General features: G+C 41.3%; 1 protein-coding gene across 2 annotated transcripts in view; it reads right to left on the minus strand.

The window, feature by feature from the left end:
- RNF150 (ring finger protein 150) overlaps positions 1–20,406 on the minus strand; it is a 125,527-nt gene that overhangs the window by 50,150 nt on the left and 54,971 nt on the right. For both annotated transcript variants that reach the window (XM_015625057.3, XM_033513552.1), the window contains exon 2: positions 342–592. In XM_015625057.3, coding sequence (XP_015480543.1) covers positions 342–592 — 251 coding nt within the window. The remainder of the gene's footprint in view (positions 1–341; positions 593–20,406) is intronic.

A 20,406-nucleotide genomic window follows, 5' to 3' on the forward strand; every position in this document is an offset into this window, starting at 1 on the left:
AATGCTCCTTAGTTAGACACATTGCTATGACATTTAGCTATATGTATATATCAAAACAAACTTTTCACAAACAAACATCACCTTTGTCTATTTTTTGTGTTTTGCATAAGGAAAAAATCTCCGTAGTATACATTATTAATTTCTTTTTTTCCTTGAATCCCATGTTTGTTGACAAAGTCTTGGCTTTTCCCAGCCACAGTCATTTTTATATTCCTATTCTTTTCAATTTCTTGGGTTTTCTTTTGGTTTTCTGTTTTTACTACACATGGACAATTTCTTTTACTTCTACAATAAATCCTGTGGTGATTTTTTTTAAACACAGTTACTCCAGCCCTGCTCACCTGATTTCTGTCTCTGGCATTTGCGTAGCGGAATCTCTGGATGTAGTAGAAGACCAGCCATGCCAAGGAGATGATCATCAGCACAATGAAGGAGATGGAGACAAACACCACTGAGGTCCGGCTGACGTACTTCTGCAGGTTGCGTGTCCCGATGGTTATGTACATCATCACAGTAATGTTCCTCTCCAGGAGGCTCACTATCTCTTTCCCTTTGGGTTCAGGGATCATTATTGCTACAACATCTTCTAAGCCTATCAGACAGAGAGAGAAAAGGAACCTGAAGTAAAACACGTGATCACCAAAAGGCAATCATAGAATCACAGAGTACCCTGAGTTGGAAGGGACTCACAAAGATCACTGAAGTCCAACTCCTGGCCCTGCACAGGACATCCCAAGAATCCCACTAAGTGCCTGAGAACTTTGTCCAAATGCTTCTTGAACTCTGTCAGGCTTGGTTCTGTGACCACTTCCCTGGGGAACCTGTTCCAGTGCCCAACCACCCTTTGGATGAAAAATCTTTATTTAATATCCAACCTAAAGCTCTCCTGACACAACTACATGCCATTTCTTTGCGTTCCATCACTGCTCACTGGAGGGAAGAGATCAGTGCCTGCCACTATGCTTCTCCTCCTGATGAAGTTATAACTGCAATGAGGTCTCCCCTCAGTCTCCTCCAGGCTGGACAAACCAAGTGGCCTCAGCCACTCCTCATACAGCTTCCCCTCAAGGCCTTCACCATCCTCATGGCCCTCCTTTGGACCCTCTCTAATGGCTTAATGCCTGTTTTATATTGTGGCACCCATAACTGTCCCCAGCACTCGAGGTGAGGCTGCCCCAGTGCAGAGCAGAGTGGGACAATCCCCTCCTTTGCCCACCTGGCGATGCTGTCCCTGATGCCCCCCAGGACAGGGTTGGCTCTCCTGGCTCCCAGGGCACTGCTGACTCACATTCAACTTTCCATAGAACAGGACCCTCTCCAGCTTCTCACTCCCCAGTCTGTCTGTACACCCAAGGTTGCCCATTCTAGATGTGGAATTTGGCACTTGCCCTTCTTGAACTTCCTACAGTTGGTGTTTGCCCAGCCCTCTGATTTGTCCAGTTTGACAAAACAGTAACAAGAAAGCTGTGCTTTCTTCTGCTCTTCTCTCCTGTTTACCAAGAGGTGAAGGTTTCAACTGAAACCAGTTACACAGTGTGTTTCTACATATTAATCCTGGTGAGATACGTAAAATGTGTTCATGGGTTGACATAAACACAGATTTCTTAGCACTACTGAGGTTTATCTGGATGATACTGCTGTAAACACTGCAGAAAGAGAGGCACATGGCATCCAACACTCCATATACATTTATCACAGTCTGTTTTGCAGGGTCATGAGTCTGTCAGAGAAAGCCCTCCAAACTCTGCATTCAGATCAGAAACACTTTCAATCACAGATTCCCACATGGTTTCACAACCTGAATGTGCCAAAGCATCACTACTCTTGTACCAGGCTGGCAACCAAAGAGCAGCTCAACAGTTCCCAGTGGCTCCCCACAGCCCAAACCCATACAGAAATTTGGGCCTTTTGCTGGGAGTTCAACTTTCCAACTGATACAAGATTAAAGTCAAGAGCACTGTCTAATTCCACAAAAAATTGCCTCTGCAGCCCAGATCAGCCCCTGATACAGTGTGCAGCATGGCCCTACAAGGATGCAAGTCAGCACAGCTGAGGCAGCAAAATCCCACTAATGGGATGAAGCAGGGACTTCCTATAGTCCTGCCAATGACCCTGTGAAGTGGCCCCTCCACTGATATAGCTATCCTCGACTCCACACCAGTTTTCCTTTCTGTACAGCACTATTTGATGTTACTTGCATCACACATTGCTGAAACTGTTTTCTTTTCTTTACAATATTATGTTCCCTGTATACATGAAATATATGGTCTGAAATTATCTGGGATTCACCAGGTTGTTAAATGCCTTTTATGGCCTCACAAATAAACTAACACTGCTTTACAGTTTAATATTAGGGATATTCTGTCCTTTCACTTCACAAAACAAGCACATAGACTATTTTTACACCTAAACTACGTTTTGCAATACCCAACTGTTCTAAGTAGCTAAGGACAGAGAGGGTGTATTATAATGTAAAAATGTGCTAGGAACAACAGCAAATGAAATTATAATGATCTGGCATTTAGAAAGGTACAAACTGGAGGTGTCTGAACTCAAAGAACTATGCTGGGGTGGGGCCTCAGAATTTCAGATGAAATCCCAGGAAACTGGCTGACATGTTGCTAATCCCATGGCTATCTGTATTTTGACTCTGGCAGGAGAAGAATGCACTGTGTTCATAGGGACATTCATGGAGATGGGAAGGGATCACTCAGCCACAACTGGAGGCACAGGAGGGTGACTTGCATTTTCAACAGCATCCCTCTCCCTCCAAGCTTGTATCCAATGTGAGTTTCAGCAGTGCAGCACTGTATCCTAGTCTTCAAAGTCCAGCTCAGACATTTCTTCACTAAAAACTCCTAGGAGGTATAAATAGCATATAAAATTTATACCTCCTTGCATATAAATGCTAGGAGGTATAAACACCAGGTTTTCAAATGGATTTGGATGCTGAAGGCCTTGAGGTGTTTGGCAGGACTTTGGATATACACAGGGGAGTGGTGTTCAGCAGAAAACACTAATTGCGGTGGAAACTTTATAAAATTCTGCTTGGGTGCCTGGATCAACCGGAGGTACTGAAATAGGTGTGGCAGACTGCTGCTACTCACAGAAATCCACTGTGAAGCTGGGAACAGAACCCCCCTCTCTCAAGTCTCAGAGCAGAAATGCAAAGACCACACCTCTTCCTCTCATGATGCTTTCCATCATAATATTTCCCTGATTATGAACAGGTCAGTCAGTGAATAGAGGGGATCAACATCTTGGCTGTGTCAGGAATTTTAGATATCCACGATTGGAAACTCTTTTATAAAGCATTATTGTTTTTCAGCTTTATTCAGTTATTCCCCTTTATTTTTATCTACCAAGAGTCCACCACCAACAGTCAAGATAAATCTGGCCTTGCAACTCTTCTAATACCTATTTATTACAAAAGGTTAATGCAACCATTACCCTAATGGACTAAGGAGAATTTGCCAAGTCTCAAAGTGGCTGAGAAGGGCACTGCTGCCATGCCGGTAATTTTCATGCAGTCCAAAAGAAAAATTGTCTGGAGTAGGGCTTAGCTGGCCACATGGCTTCCTTTGTTCTTTTCCTTGTCTTTAAAAAAAAAAAAAAAATTAATTCTACAGGAAAACAAAAGCACCAATCTCACATATACCCAAAAAGAACCCACAGTGAAAAATTCCACAGCCAAAAGTACTGAATTTAATCAACTGCCCTCAAAAGCCACCACTCTGTCCAGCTGACTTATCCAGTACTGATCTTTAACATCATCAGTACAACCTAGAACACTGCATGGAAATCACCTGAAAGCTTATAAAAATAGAGATAGAGACAAACCTATTTCCAGTAGAAAATACAGGTAGTATCTTAACTATTTAATTATCTTGAATCTTGCATGTCGTAAAAAACTTTAACTATGTGTTTAATTAAGTTATAGTTTATTATGTTTAATATAACTTTAATATATTTCTGGACACAGGACACTAAGCAAATTGCCATGGATATATATTAAATAGAACTATTTTGAAATGCAAAGTAGAAGACACTGTTATTCCAAGAGGAATGCAGCTTCTTTTATTTATTCAAACTCTTAATATTTTAAAATTTAAGGCTACCTGGTTATTTTCTTGGAAAACATTACCACTTGTAATGAAGCATTGTTGGAAAAAATAATGAAAACAGTAACAAATAATAATCAGTTGGTTTTTTAAAAAATGTTTTACCGAGTTTATAATTCCTCCAAGACATTATTGAGAATGCTATTTATTTATCAATCATGTTATTAATCTCAAATATGTTCATATTAGGAAGAGAATAAAAGAAAAAGAAAGCAATTTATTTATCTTTTCTCCCTTTTTGAATAAAATATTTGTATTATCTCAGTTTAACATAAGCTCCAACATACATCAGAAGTATGCAAATTAAAGAAGGGAAATAACATCATGAGACATCAGTGTTAGAGGTGCATTTTTATGCCCAAGTACACATTTGTTCAACAGATTCAAAAAAGGAAAAGGTTCTAGTAATGTGTACTGATGCTTCCTTAGCAAGTTAAATGCTACCACTGCCTTTCATTAAACACACCCACAGTCGGAACTGTATTTTGTGGCACTCCTGTTCCCTAACATGTTTCCTTTCTTTTTCTGGCCAACATTAACGCAGAGTTTGACATGAATTTTTAAGCAGCTGTCAGGATGAATCAGAGATTCATAAATCAAAGGTATTCAGGTTGCAGTGAATGGATTTTCTTTTTCTTTTTTTTTCTTTTTTTTTAAATTTTTTGCCAATGAAACATTTAATGTATCAGTGTTCTCTCCTAATGAGCAAATAACCAAACAAGTAAGGTAGAAATTACAAGCATTTGGGATGATTTAAGTAATTTTAACTTGCTGAAGTGTATCTGCATTATTATTTCTGGGTGGAGAAAATGCATGCTTTGGACAAAGATCCAGAAGACCCTCTCCATGCATCTGTTCGACAGATTTCCTAAGTGAAAATCCAAACAATATTTTGAGTTTAGAAATTGCCCTGACAGTGTTCGATATGGCTCAGAGCCCAGGAACAGAGACCTTACAGGAAGGTGCAAGAGCCTAAGCAACTCTTCCTTACTTCTTGAAGAAATTATTTTGTTTTTAGGAATCCATTTCAGTAACCAGTAGCTATTGTAAAGAGGCAAAACAGACAAATCTAACCAATTCCACATCCTACTCAGGCTCAGCCCACAGTCCGTGCCAGCCCCAGGCAGTGTCAGGGAATTCAGTGGTGGTGCTGGCAGTGGTGGTGATGCTTCCAGGGAGCTCAGCAGTGCTCACTCTGCGTAAGGACTCACTGTGCTGCCAACCACAGAGCTCTCCTGCCACAGCTTGTGCTGCTGCCTACATCCTTGTGAATGGATTTTACACTACAGTCTGGATGATGAGTAATATTTTAAAGCTAATTCGGAGCAAAGAACAGACATTTGTTAAAAAATACCATTTTTTTCCCTCCAGAACAGCAACTCAGCTGAAAAATTACTGCTGAAGAGAGTGAAGAGGACTCCATGGTGATGGTGCTGTGGTGATTGTCTAAACTATAGCCAAGAATGGTCTGTTTAATCATCAGAAGATACTTTCTTCTGATGATTAAACATCAGAAGAACTTCTGATGATTAAAGAGAGCAAGATTGTTGGAGATCTTGCTCTCTTTAAAAAGGGTATTGCTTTATATTTGTGTTTGGTTTCTTTCCAATGAAGTTACATGAGAAATGGTATATAGGTTAATGAGAATGCCATGTAAATTGCCCTAATATCATAGAATCATAGAAAAGTTTGGGTTGGAAGGGATCTTAAAGATCACGTGGTTCCAACCTCCTTACCTTGAGTAGGGATGCCATTCATTAGATCAGGTTGCTCAGGGCCCCATCCAAGCTGGACTTGAACTACTATCTTTATAATTGTAACAAGGGTTCCAGGTCTTTAAGACCATCCACTGAGAGCTCAGTCTCAGTTCTTCTATTCAGTATGGTGCAATTTAACAGCTGCTACCTGTTTTTCTCCTTAGAAAAACCCAACAACTTAGCCTTACATTATGTTTTTGTGAACTCAGAAAGTACATTTGAAAATCAAATTTTCAAAAACCTGATTTCTGAGCTTCACCCAATTTGGGGAAGAAGAAGCATAATATTGTTTAAACAATGTCCTAGACACTTATGTAGGCAAATGAGGAAACACTACATTACTGGTAAGAAATGAAAGCGGGTAAAAGGACTGTTCCCTGCAGGAACCTTTTCCTACAAAGCATTCAAGGCATTGGTCTCAAATTGAAGTATTAATAAATGATACTGTAGGAAAAAAATTGGCAGGAGAAGGGTGATATACAGTACATGGCAGTAATACACAGTCAACACATCATGTGTCACAGATGAATGACTACACACTGTCATCTATAATCTCTTAAATGAACTGTCTCAATGCCAGAGGACTAGAAAGGACACCAATTTCTAATGAGGTTTCATAACAGATATGTGTTGCGGCCAGCAACTTCAGGATCTTGTCCAGGGAAGCAGCAGGATTCTGGGGACCAGCATCAAACACCAACGAGACGGGCCCCCGTTGATGAAACCATTTATTCAGCATGGGAACAAAGTCAGGTCCAGAACAGAGAGCCCCGAACAGAGGCACAGCAGGGGTTTTTGAGGGACAGAACTCTNTTTTGAGGGACAGAACTCTTGAGGGTCCCCACCTTTGAGGGTGGAGCTCAGGGTCAGGAACCATTAGAAACACAGCAAGGGAGAACCCCCCAGGGACTCAAACCCAATCACAGCACCTGGGCTGCCCTTCACAAGGGGTTTGGGGTGGGACAATGTAACTCTTTGTCTCCCCTGAGGCCGCTGCCACAGATATGGACAGCTGCAGATCAGCTTGTCCAAAGTTATTCAGTGAGATTTCTCACCTAGGACGCTTAAGCCAAAAAGGTGGTTCTGAGTAAAATACGAAGGGCCTCACATGAGAACATGAGGGGTTAAAACACAGGATCTAGGAGTTCTAAACATCCAAGAGCAACTAGGTACAAAAACCATCTAGGGATCACAAACTTCTGAAGGCTGGGAGGGCTATTCCAGAAAGGCAGGATTTAATGTTTATACCCTCTGCTTATTCTCTTCCCCAAGCAGCTGCTCTTCACTATTATGAGAAACACTATCTGAGACAGACGGACCTTAGGTCTCAAACCATAGTTTTGTTTTCACATTAACTGGGAACTGAAAGTTTTAACTCCCATGGAGAGAAGAAAGATTAATTCAAGTCAGAGGTCTGATTATACCAAGAAGTCTTTGTCTAAGCCAAAATAGGGGTACCATATCTGTTTCTGAGACCAGTGATGAACAAGGAAGGACTAGGGCTGAGGCAGTTGGTGCCTCTTGCTTTTCAAAGCCTCAGTGAGGGACTGACCCAAGGCAGAAGGGTGCATTTCTGATGTAGAGGCAGGAGGGTGGGCTGCTGGCTTTGAGCTCTGCACCACATATGTGAACACCAAATGCCCAACTTCCCCCACAGGGGTATGAACACAGCATAAAGCAGAGGAAAGAAGCAGCAATACGTGAGGTGACTGCATCCTCCATCAACCCTCATGCTGAACATCACATTTGGGTCCTGCAGATGGGCCTGGCCACCTGTTCTCTGAGTCTCTATTGCAGAAAGATGTCACCAAGGGCAAGGGACTGGGGAGGTTTTAGGCAGGATTTCAGCCCACAGTGTGAGAAATCAGCACAGTAGGATGCAGAAGTCTTTGTCCATCCACTTCTGCAATCCACAGGCACTGCCATCCCCTAGATACACCCATGCAGCAGCCTCTCTGCTCTCACACCCTGTTGCATGGAGGAGAGATGCCAACAGAATACCTACACAGGAATGCCACTGTTCTCTGTTCCCACTGCTAAAACTGAGACTCACCAGGTAGGCAGAGTTAATGCCCTTCCACCATGTCCAGCCTGAGAAGAAAAAACTGCAGGGGAAGGCCTGCAGCAAAGACATCCTAGCAGCACATAGCCCTGTTTTTGTGGATATCCAGCAACTGAAGTTATCAGAACACAAGACTTCACCATATAATATTTTTTCTTTTTTTTACTCCAGAGCCCTTGCTTTGTGATGATGTGGGTGTTTTCATCTTCTCCCACACATATTTCTAATTTGTTTTCCTTGTCTGCTATAAAATAGAGAGATATTTCCTTCAACTTACCCTCTCATTCATTTCCCATTTCTCCTTGGCCCTGCTTGCACTCACCTTGGTCCTCTGCCCATCTACCAAAACATTTAACTATAAATCAGGTTTCCTTTAAAAGGCAAATGCAGCAACCATGGCGAGAATTGTGAGAATAGTGATAATTTTTCCCTACAGCACTTTTCCAATTTGCAAAAGAAGGAAATTAGGAAATTCTTCTACACAAACTATTTTTTTTCTTAGACGATCTTATTTCTATGAAACACTTATCATTGCAGAAGCACAAGTATCTACTATGATAAGTAAGATGTAGAGAAAAAAAGATGGACTGATGTAAATGACTGACTACAGTATATAAGTAAGGGATATAAAAGTTTTCTATTCTGTCCTGAATTCGACAACAACAACCTCCAGCAGAGCTATTCTTAGTTCATTTCTTTTGATGCTAAATCAAGGAAAGGCAAGATGCTTCTGACTGTGATCTTTCCAGTGAAAAGCAGCTTCAGATACTTTATTGCTGTTTAGGGACTAAGAAATTTCTGTTCATGTTTTTGTAATCAATGCTGATCTTGACAAGGCTGTAAGAGCTCAGAATATATTGACTTTCTCTAAATTTTATGCAGCAACTGCAGCAAAGGAAAAGTAAGTAAACAGCTACAAAGCTCACAAAATCAAATTCAGCATGATAGCTGCTTTTTTCCTGGGCTTCTTTCCTACAGTGTCAACTCATCAGTCTGCTGAACTAACCAATGCTAATGAACCAATGTACTGTTCATACTTAATTACAGAAAACAGGCTGTTCTTCAAGAGGTTTTCTTACATCCCAACCTAAGGTACAAATTGTCAAGACACCGTTATCTTAACCAGGATAGTACTTCATTATAATTTCTAAACCTTTGTACTGAAGACCTCCCTAGAATTTTACCTTGGTTTCTAAATGAGATATATATATATACTGCTGATGGCATATGCCACTTGTTTTCTGTATTGGAATTTGCACTGGGATGCTTATGGGGTTTTTTTATGTACCAGGGGACCACACAGACTCCTTCATGCAGGCTTTACAGCTCAGTTATGTTTCAGCTCAGAGCAAATATGCTACAGGGATAATTTATTAGTAAAATACAACCTTTTCAGAGTTCTGGCAAAACACACCCACTGTCTAAAGCAGAATCTGCTTTGCTTTCTTCAGTGGAATTGTGCCAAAAGAAAATATGCCTTAAATAGCATCTTATGTAGTCAGGGTAGAGTACAATGCAAACACAAACCAGTTAATGTGTCTGGTACTCTCAGAAGGGTGTAAATATATATTCTCTACATTCTCAAAAATGCTGCTATTATGGAGATTAATCATTATTGCTATGTGCATTCTTACGAAGATTTTAATCTAAACTTAATACACAGAATTGGTGGTTCTTTTATGTACTGACAAATCCTGCCCACTTACTCAAAACACAAGAGAAATTGTTAAAAAAATATTAGTGACATATGCTAAATAAACAACATTTTCCCCTGGACAGTTGAGAATCATTAGAAAATTTCCAAGCCATTAAAAGAGGAAAAAAGAAAAGAAGGCATATATGCAAAAACATAATTTCAACAAAAATGCCTGAGTTCCAATCACTGATTCTCATCACTGGTCCAAAGGTTCTAAGTGTATCAGTTCTCAGGGCAAGTCCAACAAGTTTCAAAGGTGCTGTAGCACCTGCAGGCTGGGGAGGGTTCTCCCAGCACCTCCTATACACAGCAGGTCACTCCACCAGTTAGCAGAGCACTCTAATTATTGTGCAGGAACAGCTTAAGTCTATCCCAGCTTCCCTTTGATCCCCACTTCCCCAGTGACTCAAGAATGGGACATCATGGGCTGCAGACTGGAGATAAGAGAAGAAGGGATGCTGTCTCCTGCTTGGAGAGACAGGACTATGCACATCTTCCTCCTGCACCACCAAACCAGCCAGTCAGAGCAGCTTTGCATGGCATGTGCTTTTCTCTTCCAGAGAAGATGTATGAAAATCCCCAGACCAAGAGATTCAGACTACTCTGGTTGAAGCCACACACAGCTCTGATGGCACTGTGTGGGCTGGAGTGGTTTGTTGTTCAATTGCACAGACTGAAAGTGTAAAGAGCTAGAAAAGAGAATGGCACATCTGCTGTGGCATTAGGCGACACTGCTGGGCATACTCTAATTCAAGTGACCCTGAATTGCTGGACAAGAAACAGACTCAGAGCAACAATCCAGAAATTTCTTAAAATTTCTTCAGGGAATTTCCTCTTTCCTCATTCAGGGAAAACTTACCCAGAGGTGCAAAAACTGCTTTTATCAGTGTGTGATTAGAACAATGAATTAAAATGGAGCAAAAAGAGAGAAAAGAGGGAAAATGAATGGTAAAAAGCAAAACAAAATGATAAATAAGTCACATCCCAGGCAAAAGGTGAGGAACACATGAGCAGAGTGAAATAAGCCAAAGCTAAGACAGCATATCAACAGCACACTTCCAAACTCTCCAGTGTCTTAGATTTGTTTTATAAATCCATATTGTGGTATTGGCTTTCACAAGTATTAGGATGAATATTATATATGTTTTTTGTCTATGTCTGTACTTTTTCTCTTGTTAGCAAGTTTTAGGTGTAGAGGAATTCCGAACGTTAGAGCTATGCCCCTCTGCACAAAGCAAGATAACCCTAGAGGGCAAAGACAGCGGGGTCCAAGCTGTTATCAGCGGAAGGACAATGGAGCCCAGACCGTTTTCAGCAGCAGGATGAGGAAGCCCAGACTGTTATCAGCACTGACTGCTTGCAGAGAAAGAAAATCCAGCCCAAACCAAATGATGATCAGAAGAAATAAAAATCTATGGAGCATGCTCTAAAAAGGCGAAACTAGGGAGTGACCATGCAAAATACTTCTTAGAAAAGTTTGAATATGCATTAAACCCTCACAGCAGGAGGGGATAGAAAGGGTGTTCCAAAGATATCAGGTGTGTTCCTGGCAACGCACCACGGCACCCGGCCATTTTAACCCTTTGCTTTATTTTCTTTGTCTCCTAATTGTCTTTTTGTTTATATTAATTTTTTTATTATTTATGAAGAGAGTGAACCTCGTTTTTCACAGCCTGGGGGCTCGTCCGTGATAAGCACCTCACCTCGAGGACCACCGGAGACCGTGAGCAGGGAATCAGGCGCGCCCCTGCTGAGTTCAGCAGACCCCGCTCCGTTTCTGCTAGCGTGGGCCGGCAGCTGCAGGTGAAAACCCCGAGGACAAGAAGGAGAGAAATAAAGCAAAGGAAAGGGAAAAGGCTCCCTAAACCGCAGTATTTGGCTCCATAATACTTATGCACAAAGACCCAAAGAAGAAGACGGATTGTAAGTAATCTTTGGGGTAGTGGGAAGGGGGATTGCAAGATACCCCCGGGGTTACTGGGACTAGGTCTCAGGGGAGGGTTTAGCCCCTTGGGAAAGCGAGCCAAAGGTTTTCTGAACGTTTCCACTGGGAAAACAGGGTAAAATGTGGATTCTCTAAAACTTTGTCAAGTTGAGGATTAAATCCAAGAAAATTGGACTTAAAACAGCCAAATTGAGGAATAATCCAAGAAACCTGGAATATTTGAGATATTATAATGCCCATGGGTGGATATTAACAAGTAACTGAGAAACAAAGAACACCTTATTGTCTTGCTGTGACTGAATGAAGTTGAGTAAAACAGATGGGAGAATGAGTAAATAGATACATGTGATTGTTGCTTTAAAGTTTGTTTTTGGGGAAGAAGTGAATTGTATTGTGTTGTTAAAGAGTAAAGATTTTCTGTGCTGTGCTGGAGTGAGAGTGAACACGGGTCAATGCTTCCACAGATACTGGATCATGGTGGGGACACATGGAGTGATTCTCTTCCTCCCTGCGAGCTCCTGTTTTGGAGCCCCAGAGTGGCAAACCGGAGCTGGGACTCGTAGTCCAAAAGCTGCGGGAGTGTTGCCTCAAATCGGTTCTCAGTGGGATGGTGGCTCTGGTCTCAGAGCAGAGTCAAGGTTGTCTTTAATGGTGATCCCCTTCCCCCCCGCACTTCTCCTCCACCCCGGACAACAGGAGCTGCTTGTGGGGGAGGGGTCGCATTAGTGAGCTGGTATGTGATTCAGCATTTGAAGTTTTTTTTTAGAAGTTTTTTTTTGCCCCACTGTGGTGGCGGTGAAAGGTTTTTTCTGGGAGATGGTGCTTCCAGAGCTACTCTCTGTTGAGCTATTGAGACGGAGTGGCGGGTCAGCCTCAGGAGTGCAGGGGGACTCCTGGAGCTCCGGCTGGCGGTGAGTCAGGCTGGACTCTGATGAAGTCAGGGCATGGGGGGTGCCCTGGGGGAATGAGTTCAGCTTGCCCCTCTTGAGTGGGGTGAGAGCAGAGGCCATCTAGGTCTTGGTGCCCCTGGATTGTTTAAACTCATTTGGAGCTCTCTCAAGCCGCAGAGCTGTGTCTAGGTTGTTACAGTGGCTGCAGGCAGGCTGGATTGAACCACAGATGCTGGTTCGGGTTCCCTGCTCCAGGCACAGGGGGATCAGAGGAGCTCTCAGTAACTCCTGGAACCTCCTGAAGCTGTGAAACAGGCCGGGAACATGCCCAATGGTGAGGGAGCTGGGGACCCAAGTTTTCTATGCTGGGGCCTTGTGAAGCCTTAGGTACATTTAGTTCTGTGATTCCAGGAGTGAGGACTGGTGTCGGACTGTCTCGGAGAGCTTTTTCTTGGCCAGATGTGTGAGCGAGATATGGAACAGTACTGGTGTACGGTATTAGCTCCAAACTGAGGGCTACAGCTACAAGCTCTTGTTTTCCTGGGTTCTGAGAGAATTCCCTGTGTGATTGTGCTGTGGGCTTCTGAAGCAGTAGGCTGTGTCTGTGCTTAAAATTTGGGATTTCAGGAAGAGCAGCGAAGTTTGGAGAAGGGCTTGGAAGGATTCCAAGAAATGCATCCTGGGAGAAAGTGGAAAAAGAAGTAAGTTTGTTTTTTCTTGGGTGACTGCAGTATTTGTTTTGTAGAGAAACAAACCCATTTCTTACCATGCTTTCCAATTCCTTCACTTTAGTGAATATCATAGGATTCTGTGGTTGATTTTGTTTTTAGAGGTAGATTACAGTACTTTGCATAGTAGTCACTGCTTGAGGTGAAAACTTATCAGTCTGTCAATAAGTGTTAGAGCTGTTAACCCTAATGTTGTTTGTGTCCTGTGCATTATTGTAAATCTCTTTACTGATGCTGAAAATTATTTTGTCTCTCTTTTCACAATATGAAATGCTGATCATCTCTCTGATGATTGCTAAAGAGTTATTGTGATGGTGTGTTTAGCTGATGATCATGCTCAGAACTGCCATGATTTCCAGTTCTCTTGAATTTAGTAAGGGAATGCACATGTTTCTGGAAGTGCTTGTGTTGTTTTGTAGCTGTGCTTATTACAGAACCAGAAATGGACCCAGTTAAAATATTATAATTGGAATTGTTAGTGTTTTGATTTAAGAAGGGAATTGTGGAGACTCTAAGCTTGGTATATTTTAATAAGTACATGTGTTAATTTAGAGATGAGTCTTATTTTGTGAAAGGAGAGTTTGAAAACAACTGTATGACTGGTTCTTGCTCTAGACTACTCATAGTATATAAGCTGCAAGTACTGTTGAAATATAAATGTATTGTCGCAAACTTGTCAGTGTATCTAAATGCCTGTAAGAATAAAAGACCTGATCATGTAATGAGAAGTTACACTAGAGATTATTCAAGTTAAGCAGGTGTGTGAGGATAGACTCCTTTGTACTTGTAGAAGTAAAATTTGAGAAGAATGACTAAGCTGTGTCCTCATTTCTAGCTTAACTAAAAATCTGTTCAAAAGAATGGAAACGGTAACTGCAGGTTTGTTTTGGTTAATAAAGGTAACTGACTGGTTAACTAGTCTCTCCAGCCTTTCTGGAAGAATCATCTGCTCTACATTGAGTGAGAGTTGTATATAAAGCCTTTTATAACTTTAGGGGAAGGTCCCCAAAAGGAAATGTTAAAATTTGTAGTTAATTCTGAAGCAGAAAAATTTACGTGGTGGAGATTCTAGAAGGATGTGATGTGGAGAGTGGCACAGTGAAGGTAGCAGGGAGAGGGAGGTTTGCAGTCCCTTTCATTGGAGCTGTGGAGGTTAGAGGAGGAGCAGGAGGTGTCTTGTTGACTCTGGGAACGGGCATTGGCTTGTGAGAAGAGAACTTTCAAATGCAGTTAGAGATGAAGGTTGTGCCAGAGAGGGAGGATATCGGGAACATCTGGAGACGCCGAGTTGAGAGTTGCTGGGTTTAGGAGATGTTTGACTGCTTTTGTGCAGGGCGGCTGTAGCAGGACCCAGTCCATGCAAGTGGTGAACGGCGGGGCCCGGCGTGGTGGCTTCTGGTCCTCTCCCACCTGATGGGAAAGGTACAGGGTGAGGTTCGTGAGGAGCGCTGTGGACTCCGGGCTCTGCCCCTCGGCTGTGGTGGGAGCTGAGTGTGTTTGAACATGCCAGTCCTGTGTCTGTAGGGATGGCGCAGCGGGGAGAGATGGAGCATGGGCTTTGCCCCCAGGGTCTGGACACAAGTGACAGCCTATGGGCCCCTGCAGAGCGAGCGGCTGAATGGAGCCTGCTCGGCCCAGAGCTGCGGCAGCAGTGGGTGGGGGGAGCGAGAGACAGCCTGAAAAGCTGCTTTTAATAGGAAAACAAACAAAACAAAAACTGAGAAACAAACCAGAAGATGATAAGACCAAAGCAAAAGTAGTCTTTCTCGCTAAGTTCTGAAAACTTCATCATGGTGTTTAATTTCTTCAAGCAAGACTTCTTTTTCTCTTTTTTCCTTTCTTTCTTTTACTCTTGTTGTTAAAAAGAAGGGGTTTTTGTTCTAAGAAACTGTTAGAAGAAGAAGTTTGTGAAGCTAAACAAGTAAATATTAACCAGAGAGTAAAAAGGCAATAAATGTGATTTATCTTAAGTCAGGACTAACCTAGCCTTTCTTGTTTAACTCAAACTCACAGAAAGAGATTGGCTCCTATGTTTACTGTTAAATTTTGTTTAACCCAAGAGTTTTAAAGAATACTGATGGAAAATTTTGATGTGATGTTTTCACTTTCCCTGTGTTACCAAGAAGTCCTTTTCAGGTACTACTGATAACTAAGCCAGTGAGGCTGCAATCTGGACCAAAGAGTGAAGTTAGATTCACACCAATAAGATTGAAAGACCTGAGGATTGGACTATAACACCCAAACCAAGTGATACCAAATGGACTCTTTAGCAGAGACCGGGTGGTAATGAACTGAGACAATCCAAATGATCCAAGGGATGAGCTAAGAATCATGCCTAACTGGGAAGTAAGACCAAGCCTGTATCAGCAGTTTCAAGTGGTGCCTGGACAAGTTCTGAGACACCTTTGATATCCACCTTGGAGAGGAATACTCCCACTCCAAACAGGAAGATCGGGGCTGTTTTGGTCGGGAGAGCCTCATATATTTTTGCTTTTGCCTGTGTTTTGTATAAAAAAGGTGGAAGAATCATGACTTCCATCCATACCACATCATATACCTTGTCTAAATCATCCCAATACAAGACATGCTAGCTGGATTAAATATAAGTGTTTAAATTAGAGAAAAATGGGTACTGTGGTTCACAAAGTTAAGCCTCTCATTGCAGGAAGTGTTGGGTGCCAAATCTATTAAAAATAACTTAAATGATAACTTTTGCTTTGCAGATGGGAAATTACTAGTGCCTGTTGAGTGAGAAATACCTGAGGAATGGTGGGAGACTACTGTTAAAAGGTGTCAAAAAGGATTTGCTTAGAAATTAAAAAGGAGGAAGTGACAAGGAAATAGGGGTAAAGACCAGATTGGCCACTACAACCCGCCACCAAGAAAATCATAAAAACACCTGCTATGAGCTGCAACCTGATAGGCAGAGTGGGTGGGGGTGTAAGCCATACTGTACCCCTATTATTCCTTCTCCTTTTCCCTTTCGGGATGCCAGCCAAGCCATGTTACAAATGCTATCGAAAGCTTTACATGGAAAGACACCGGGCTTCCTTTCTTATTATCCACACCAGTATCAATAGTCACTGCTATAACCCATCCAAGTTGGGTACCTGTACACATAAGGGGGGAAAAAAAAAAATATTGGAAGAACAAGTGGTACCAGATTAGAAAAAAATTGCCCGAAAAGAGAAAAATGGATTTACTTCAAGGTTGCTGTCAGGGGAATGACCCAAGATTTGGTAAGTAAAAAGTGGTAAGTAAAAAGATAAAGCTAACACAGCAACCTAGACTTGTATTAACTTCACATCAGGATCTGTATGCAAAGCTCAAACAGTAATTGAATGGGGAAAATTTCTTAATGAAGTGAGAAATACTCCCTCTAAAAAGTATAAAGTTGGTAATAGAACTTCTACATAGTAAGTTCCAGAGAAACCAACTCTGTATTACACCCAAAGAAAAGTAAAAGAAAAGAATTGTGTGTATGATAATAGAGCCAGACTCCCCCAGTGTAATGGTACAGGGAAAAACCCTTACTCTGGAATCTCAGAAATAGCCAAATTTTAGGAAAATATAAATCAACAGAAAAATGACTGTTGGAAAGCACCAGATGGCTTATTTTGGATATGTGGGAAAAGGGCATACCCAAAGCTCCCTTCACAATGGAAAGGGAGTTGTACTCTGGGAATCATACAGCCAGGATTTTTAATTTTACCAGGACCGGATGGAGATCAATTAGGAGTACTGGTTTATGAGAACCTAAAAAGAAATAAAAGGTAATTGATTGGAGTATTTCAATAATGAGGGAATGAGACATGGGCCCCTGAATGCACACTGGAAACATATGGGCCAGCTACTTGGGCACAAGATGGAAGTTGGGGATATCGAACCCCAATTTACATGCTAAATCGCATCATAAGGCTCCAAGCTGTTGTAGAAATCATAACCAATGAAACAGCTGGGGCTATGGAATTAATAGTCAGTCAACAACACCAAAAAAGTGCTCAGTGTATCAGAATAGGTTGGCTTTAGACTATTGGCTGAAGAAGGGGATTTTTGTGTGAAGTTTAATACATCAGACTGTTGTTTAAAAACAGATGACAACAGGGATGCCTTCTTGGATATAGCCAAGAATATCAGAAAAATAGCCCATGTACTGGTCCAAAAATGGAAATCAATGCTAAAACCTAGCTGATGGGATAACGTATTGGGGTAGAATGGTGGAGGAAGCTAGGTTTCTTCCTTTTATGTGCTACAGCTGGTTTGATATTTCTTCTTTGCTTGATCCCTTGTTTAATTTTGCTAATCACCAGCATAGTCCAAGGCATGCAAGTGGTAACAATGCCTATGGACCCAAAACTGGCTACATCTGGAACAGCACAAAAGATCAGGGTATTAAAGAAACAAAATAACATGGAAGATCACTTTGAAGAAGCAAAATTGATTCATTAAAAAAATGAGCAAATAATGGAAGTTAGAAAACAAGAATTATCACTCAAGCCAAATGATTTATAAAAAAGGGGGGGATTGTTATGAATACATATTTTAATACTGACTTTTCACAAAGTATTGAAATAGATATTATATGTAAAATGTTAAAGTAACTTTGGTATATTTTTTTTCTGTTATTAACTAAACTCAGACATAGTAGTTATGATAATAGCTGATATAGTTATGCTTGTGGTAACTGAACAGCCTGCTTGGTTGGGATAACATCCAACGAATGTATGATGAAGATCCTGCTACTGATATGCCAACTATCAGCACCTACTGTCTGAAGAAAGTATGGACCAGAACTCAAGCTGGAGGAGATAATAAGAACGGACTAAAACCACAGCCAAGAAATGCACATGCTTTAAAAAGGTGGTCCTGAGGAGGAGCCATGCTGAACAGTTCTTGTAACATTTAAGCTAGTTTGGAGAAAAGTTTAAATATGTATAATTGCTTATGAATATGCAATAGGCTGATGCAATAGAAAAGGTATATAAAGAGTGTCTCCAAAATAGCAGGTGTACTCTTGGCTGAATGCCAAATGCCCATCCATTAAACTTTGCTTTATTATCTTTGTCTCTTATTGCCCTTTATTAAACTTTTCAGTTTTACCAAGAGAAGTGAACCTCGTTTCTCACAAATGAAATAGAAGTGTTTCAGGCTTCAACGAGATGACTAAACCGTGTGAATGCAGAAATAGCTGGCAGCACTCACCAAACCTCAAGCTCTGCAAGGTACACCCACCCTAAGCTAAAACTACACATTGAGCCTGAAAATGTTTTGAACATGCAAGCCTTCTTACAGATTAAAAAAAAAAATAGAAAAAAGAATAACAATCTTCAACAGCATATGAAAGTCTAAATGTCTTGGAGAAAAATATTTGTATTTCTACAGAGGCACACTGTTTACCTTCCCTGACTTCACAAGAAGAAAGTCACTGGAATGCTTTCTAACGCAATACAGAGAAAAAAAGTATGCTCTGGAACCTTATAGTTATGCAATCCATGTGAAGCTTGCATATATAGCTTCTCCTAGAAATCTTTTTAATGCAGACTTTGATATGACAGTAATATAAACACCTAAAAAATGCATTTATATTATATGAAAAGCAAATGCCATATAAATCTTATTTTCCCACCTTAATCAGGAAGGAAAGGTCTGTGCTTCCAGTTAGAAGTTACACACCTTTCCACCTTAAAGTTGGTTCTCTCCAGAATGAAATGGAAGTGCAATCCCCTCACTGGCTAAAACAATGCAGAACTGGACATTTTGGATGTAAAGTCAGCTGTGGAAAGGTTGCTGAAGGGAAGGCAAAACATCTACTATCACTGAAAAAGCTGTCTGTTTTTATTTATATATTGCTCTTTTGACAACAGGTTTTAATAGACTGGCTCACAGGCCTTATTTTCCCAGCATAGGATATAAGCAATTCTTACTGATTATGTATGGAAGTTACAGACATCCTAGAGAAAGGAAACAGGCCCCCAAACAGCCTGGCAGGTAAAAGAGCTAAATGTTTTCTTAAAATCCTGCAGTACGTCCCAGCATTGTACAGGTTGTCATTTTCAGCAAAATAGAAGTGCAGACTTCATGAAACACCATTTCACACACTGTCTGAGTGAATCAATGGCAGATATATGCTTTGGCTAAAACAGTTCCACAATTTCATTTCAGAGATGGTGTTTCCAAATAATTAATTAAAAACAGTTATAATTATTGAAGGACACTCCCCTGCAGATCAAAAAATCCCTCTTCATCTGCCCAGCAAATCTTTTCCCCACTGTCAAACACACTGGGCATGATGAGAAATAAAGGGTTGTAAGCTCCAATGTGCCTTTCAGTTGCAAGGACTCTATTTCTTCAAAGATGCCATTATTTTTACATCACTATTATTACATTCAATAGAGCTGTATACTTCACACTTGAATGATACAGGGAAAGAAATCTTTATTTTTTTCCATTTACCGCTTCTTATCATTTCAAGTATTTGTATAGGAAATGACTTAAAAAAGAAAAAATCACTTAGAAAAGACACAATTTAAGTCGAGATATCTCTGACCACATTAGGAAATGCAGGATATACACACCACTCCATATTTCTGTTGATAAATGCAACACTGGGTAAAGAAAATCTGGTGTTTCTTAAAACCGCTCTTTGGAACACCAGGGCAGGTAAGATCTCCTTCAGTGAAAGTATCAGCTAAAAAATTTATTTCAGGTGTTTATCTTTGCAAACATTTGCAGTCCATTTCTCCTGGAATTACTTTTTTTCTTGAGACATTTACTAAGCAAAGGCTGGAAATGAAATCAAGAACTAAGATAGTGTTACCTGCCTTGTGGGAAACTGCAGAGATACTGCAGGATTTTGGCTGAGTGGGGTGAGGGGCTGGGCTTGGCCCTCTTCGCTCTCTGGCTCTCGGGACCGGAGTGGAGACAGCTGGGGCTTGGTGCTGGGCTGCTGCTGCCCAGGGGATTTGCCGCCATTACACAGCTTCTGTCCTACCACTGCTTCTCTTACCGTGGGTGAACCTTTGCTTTTAAGAGCAGCTGTTGAACTGATATATTTCCAACATCTGACCTCACTGGGAAGGGGACTTCAACCCCCTCCCCCTTCTCAGAGGGAGTACCTCTTGGCGGCTTGCAGAAGCTGCCTGCAGCAGCCTGTCTGGCACTACCCAGCTGTGCTGTTTTTTGCCTGCCGCTGCTTTGGGCTTTTTTG

Source organism: Parus major, chromosome 4, assembly GCF_001522545.3.
Source record: "Parus major isolate Abel chromosome 4, Parus_major1.1, whole genome shotgun sequence".
Lineage (NCBI taxonomy): Eukaryota > Metazoa > Chordata > Aves > Passeriformes > Paridae > Parus > Parus major.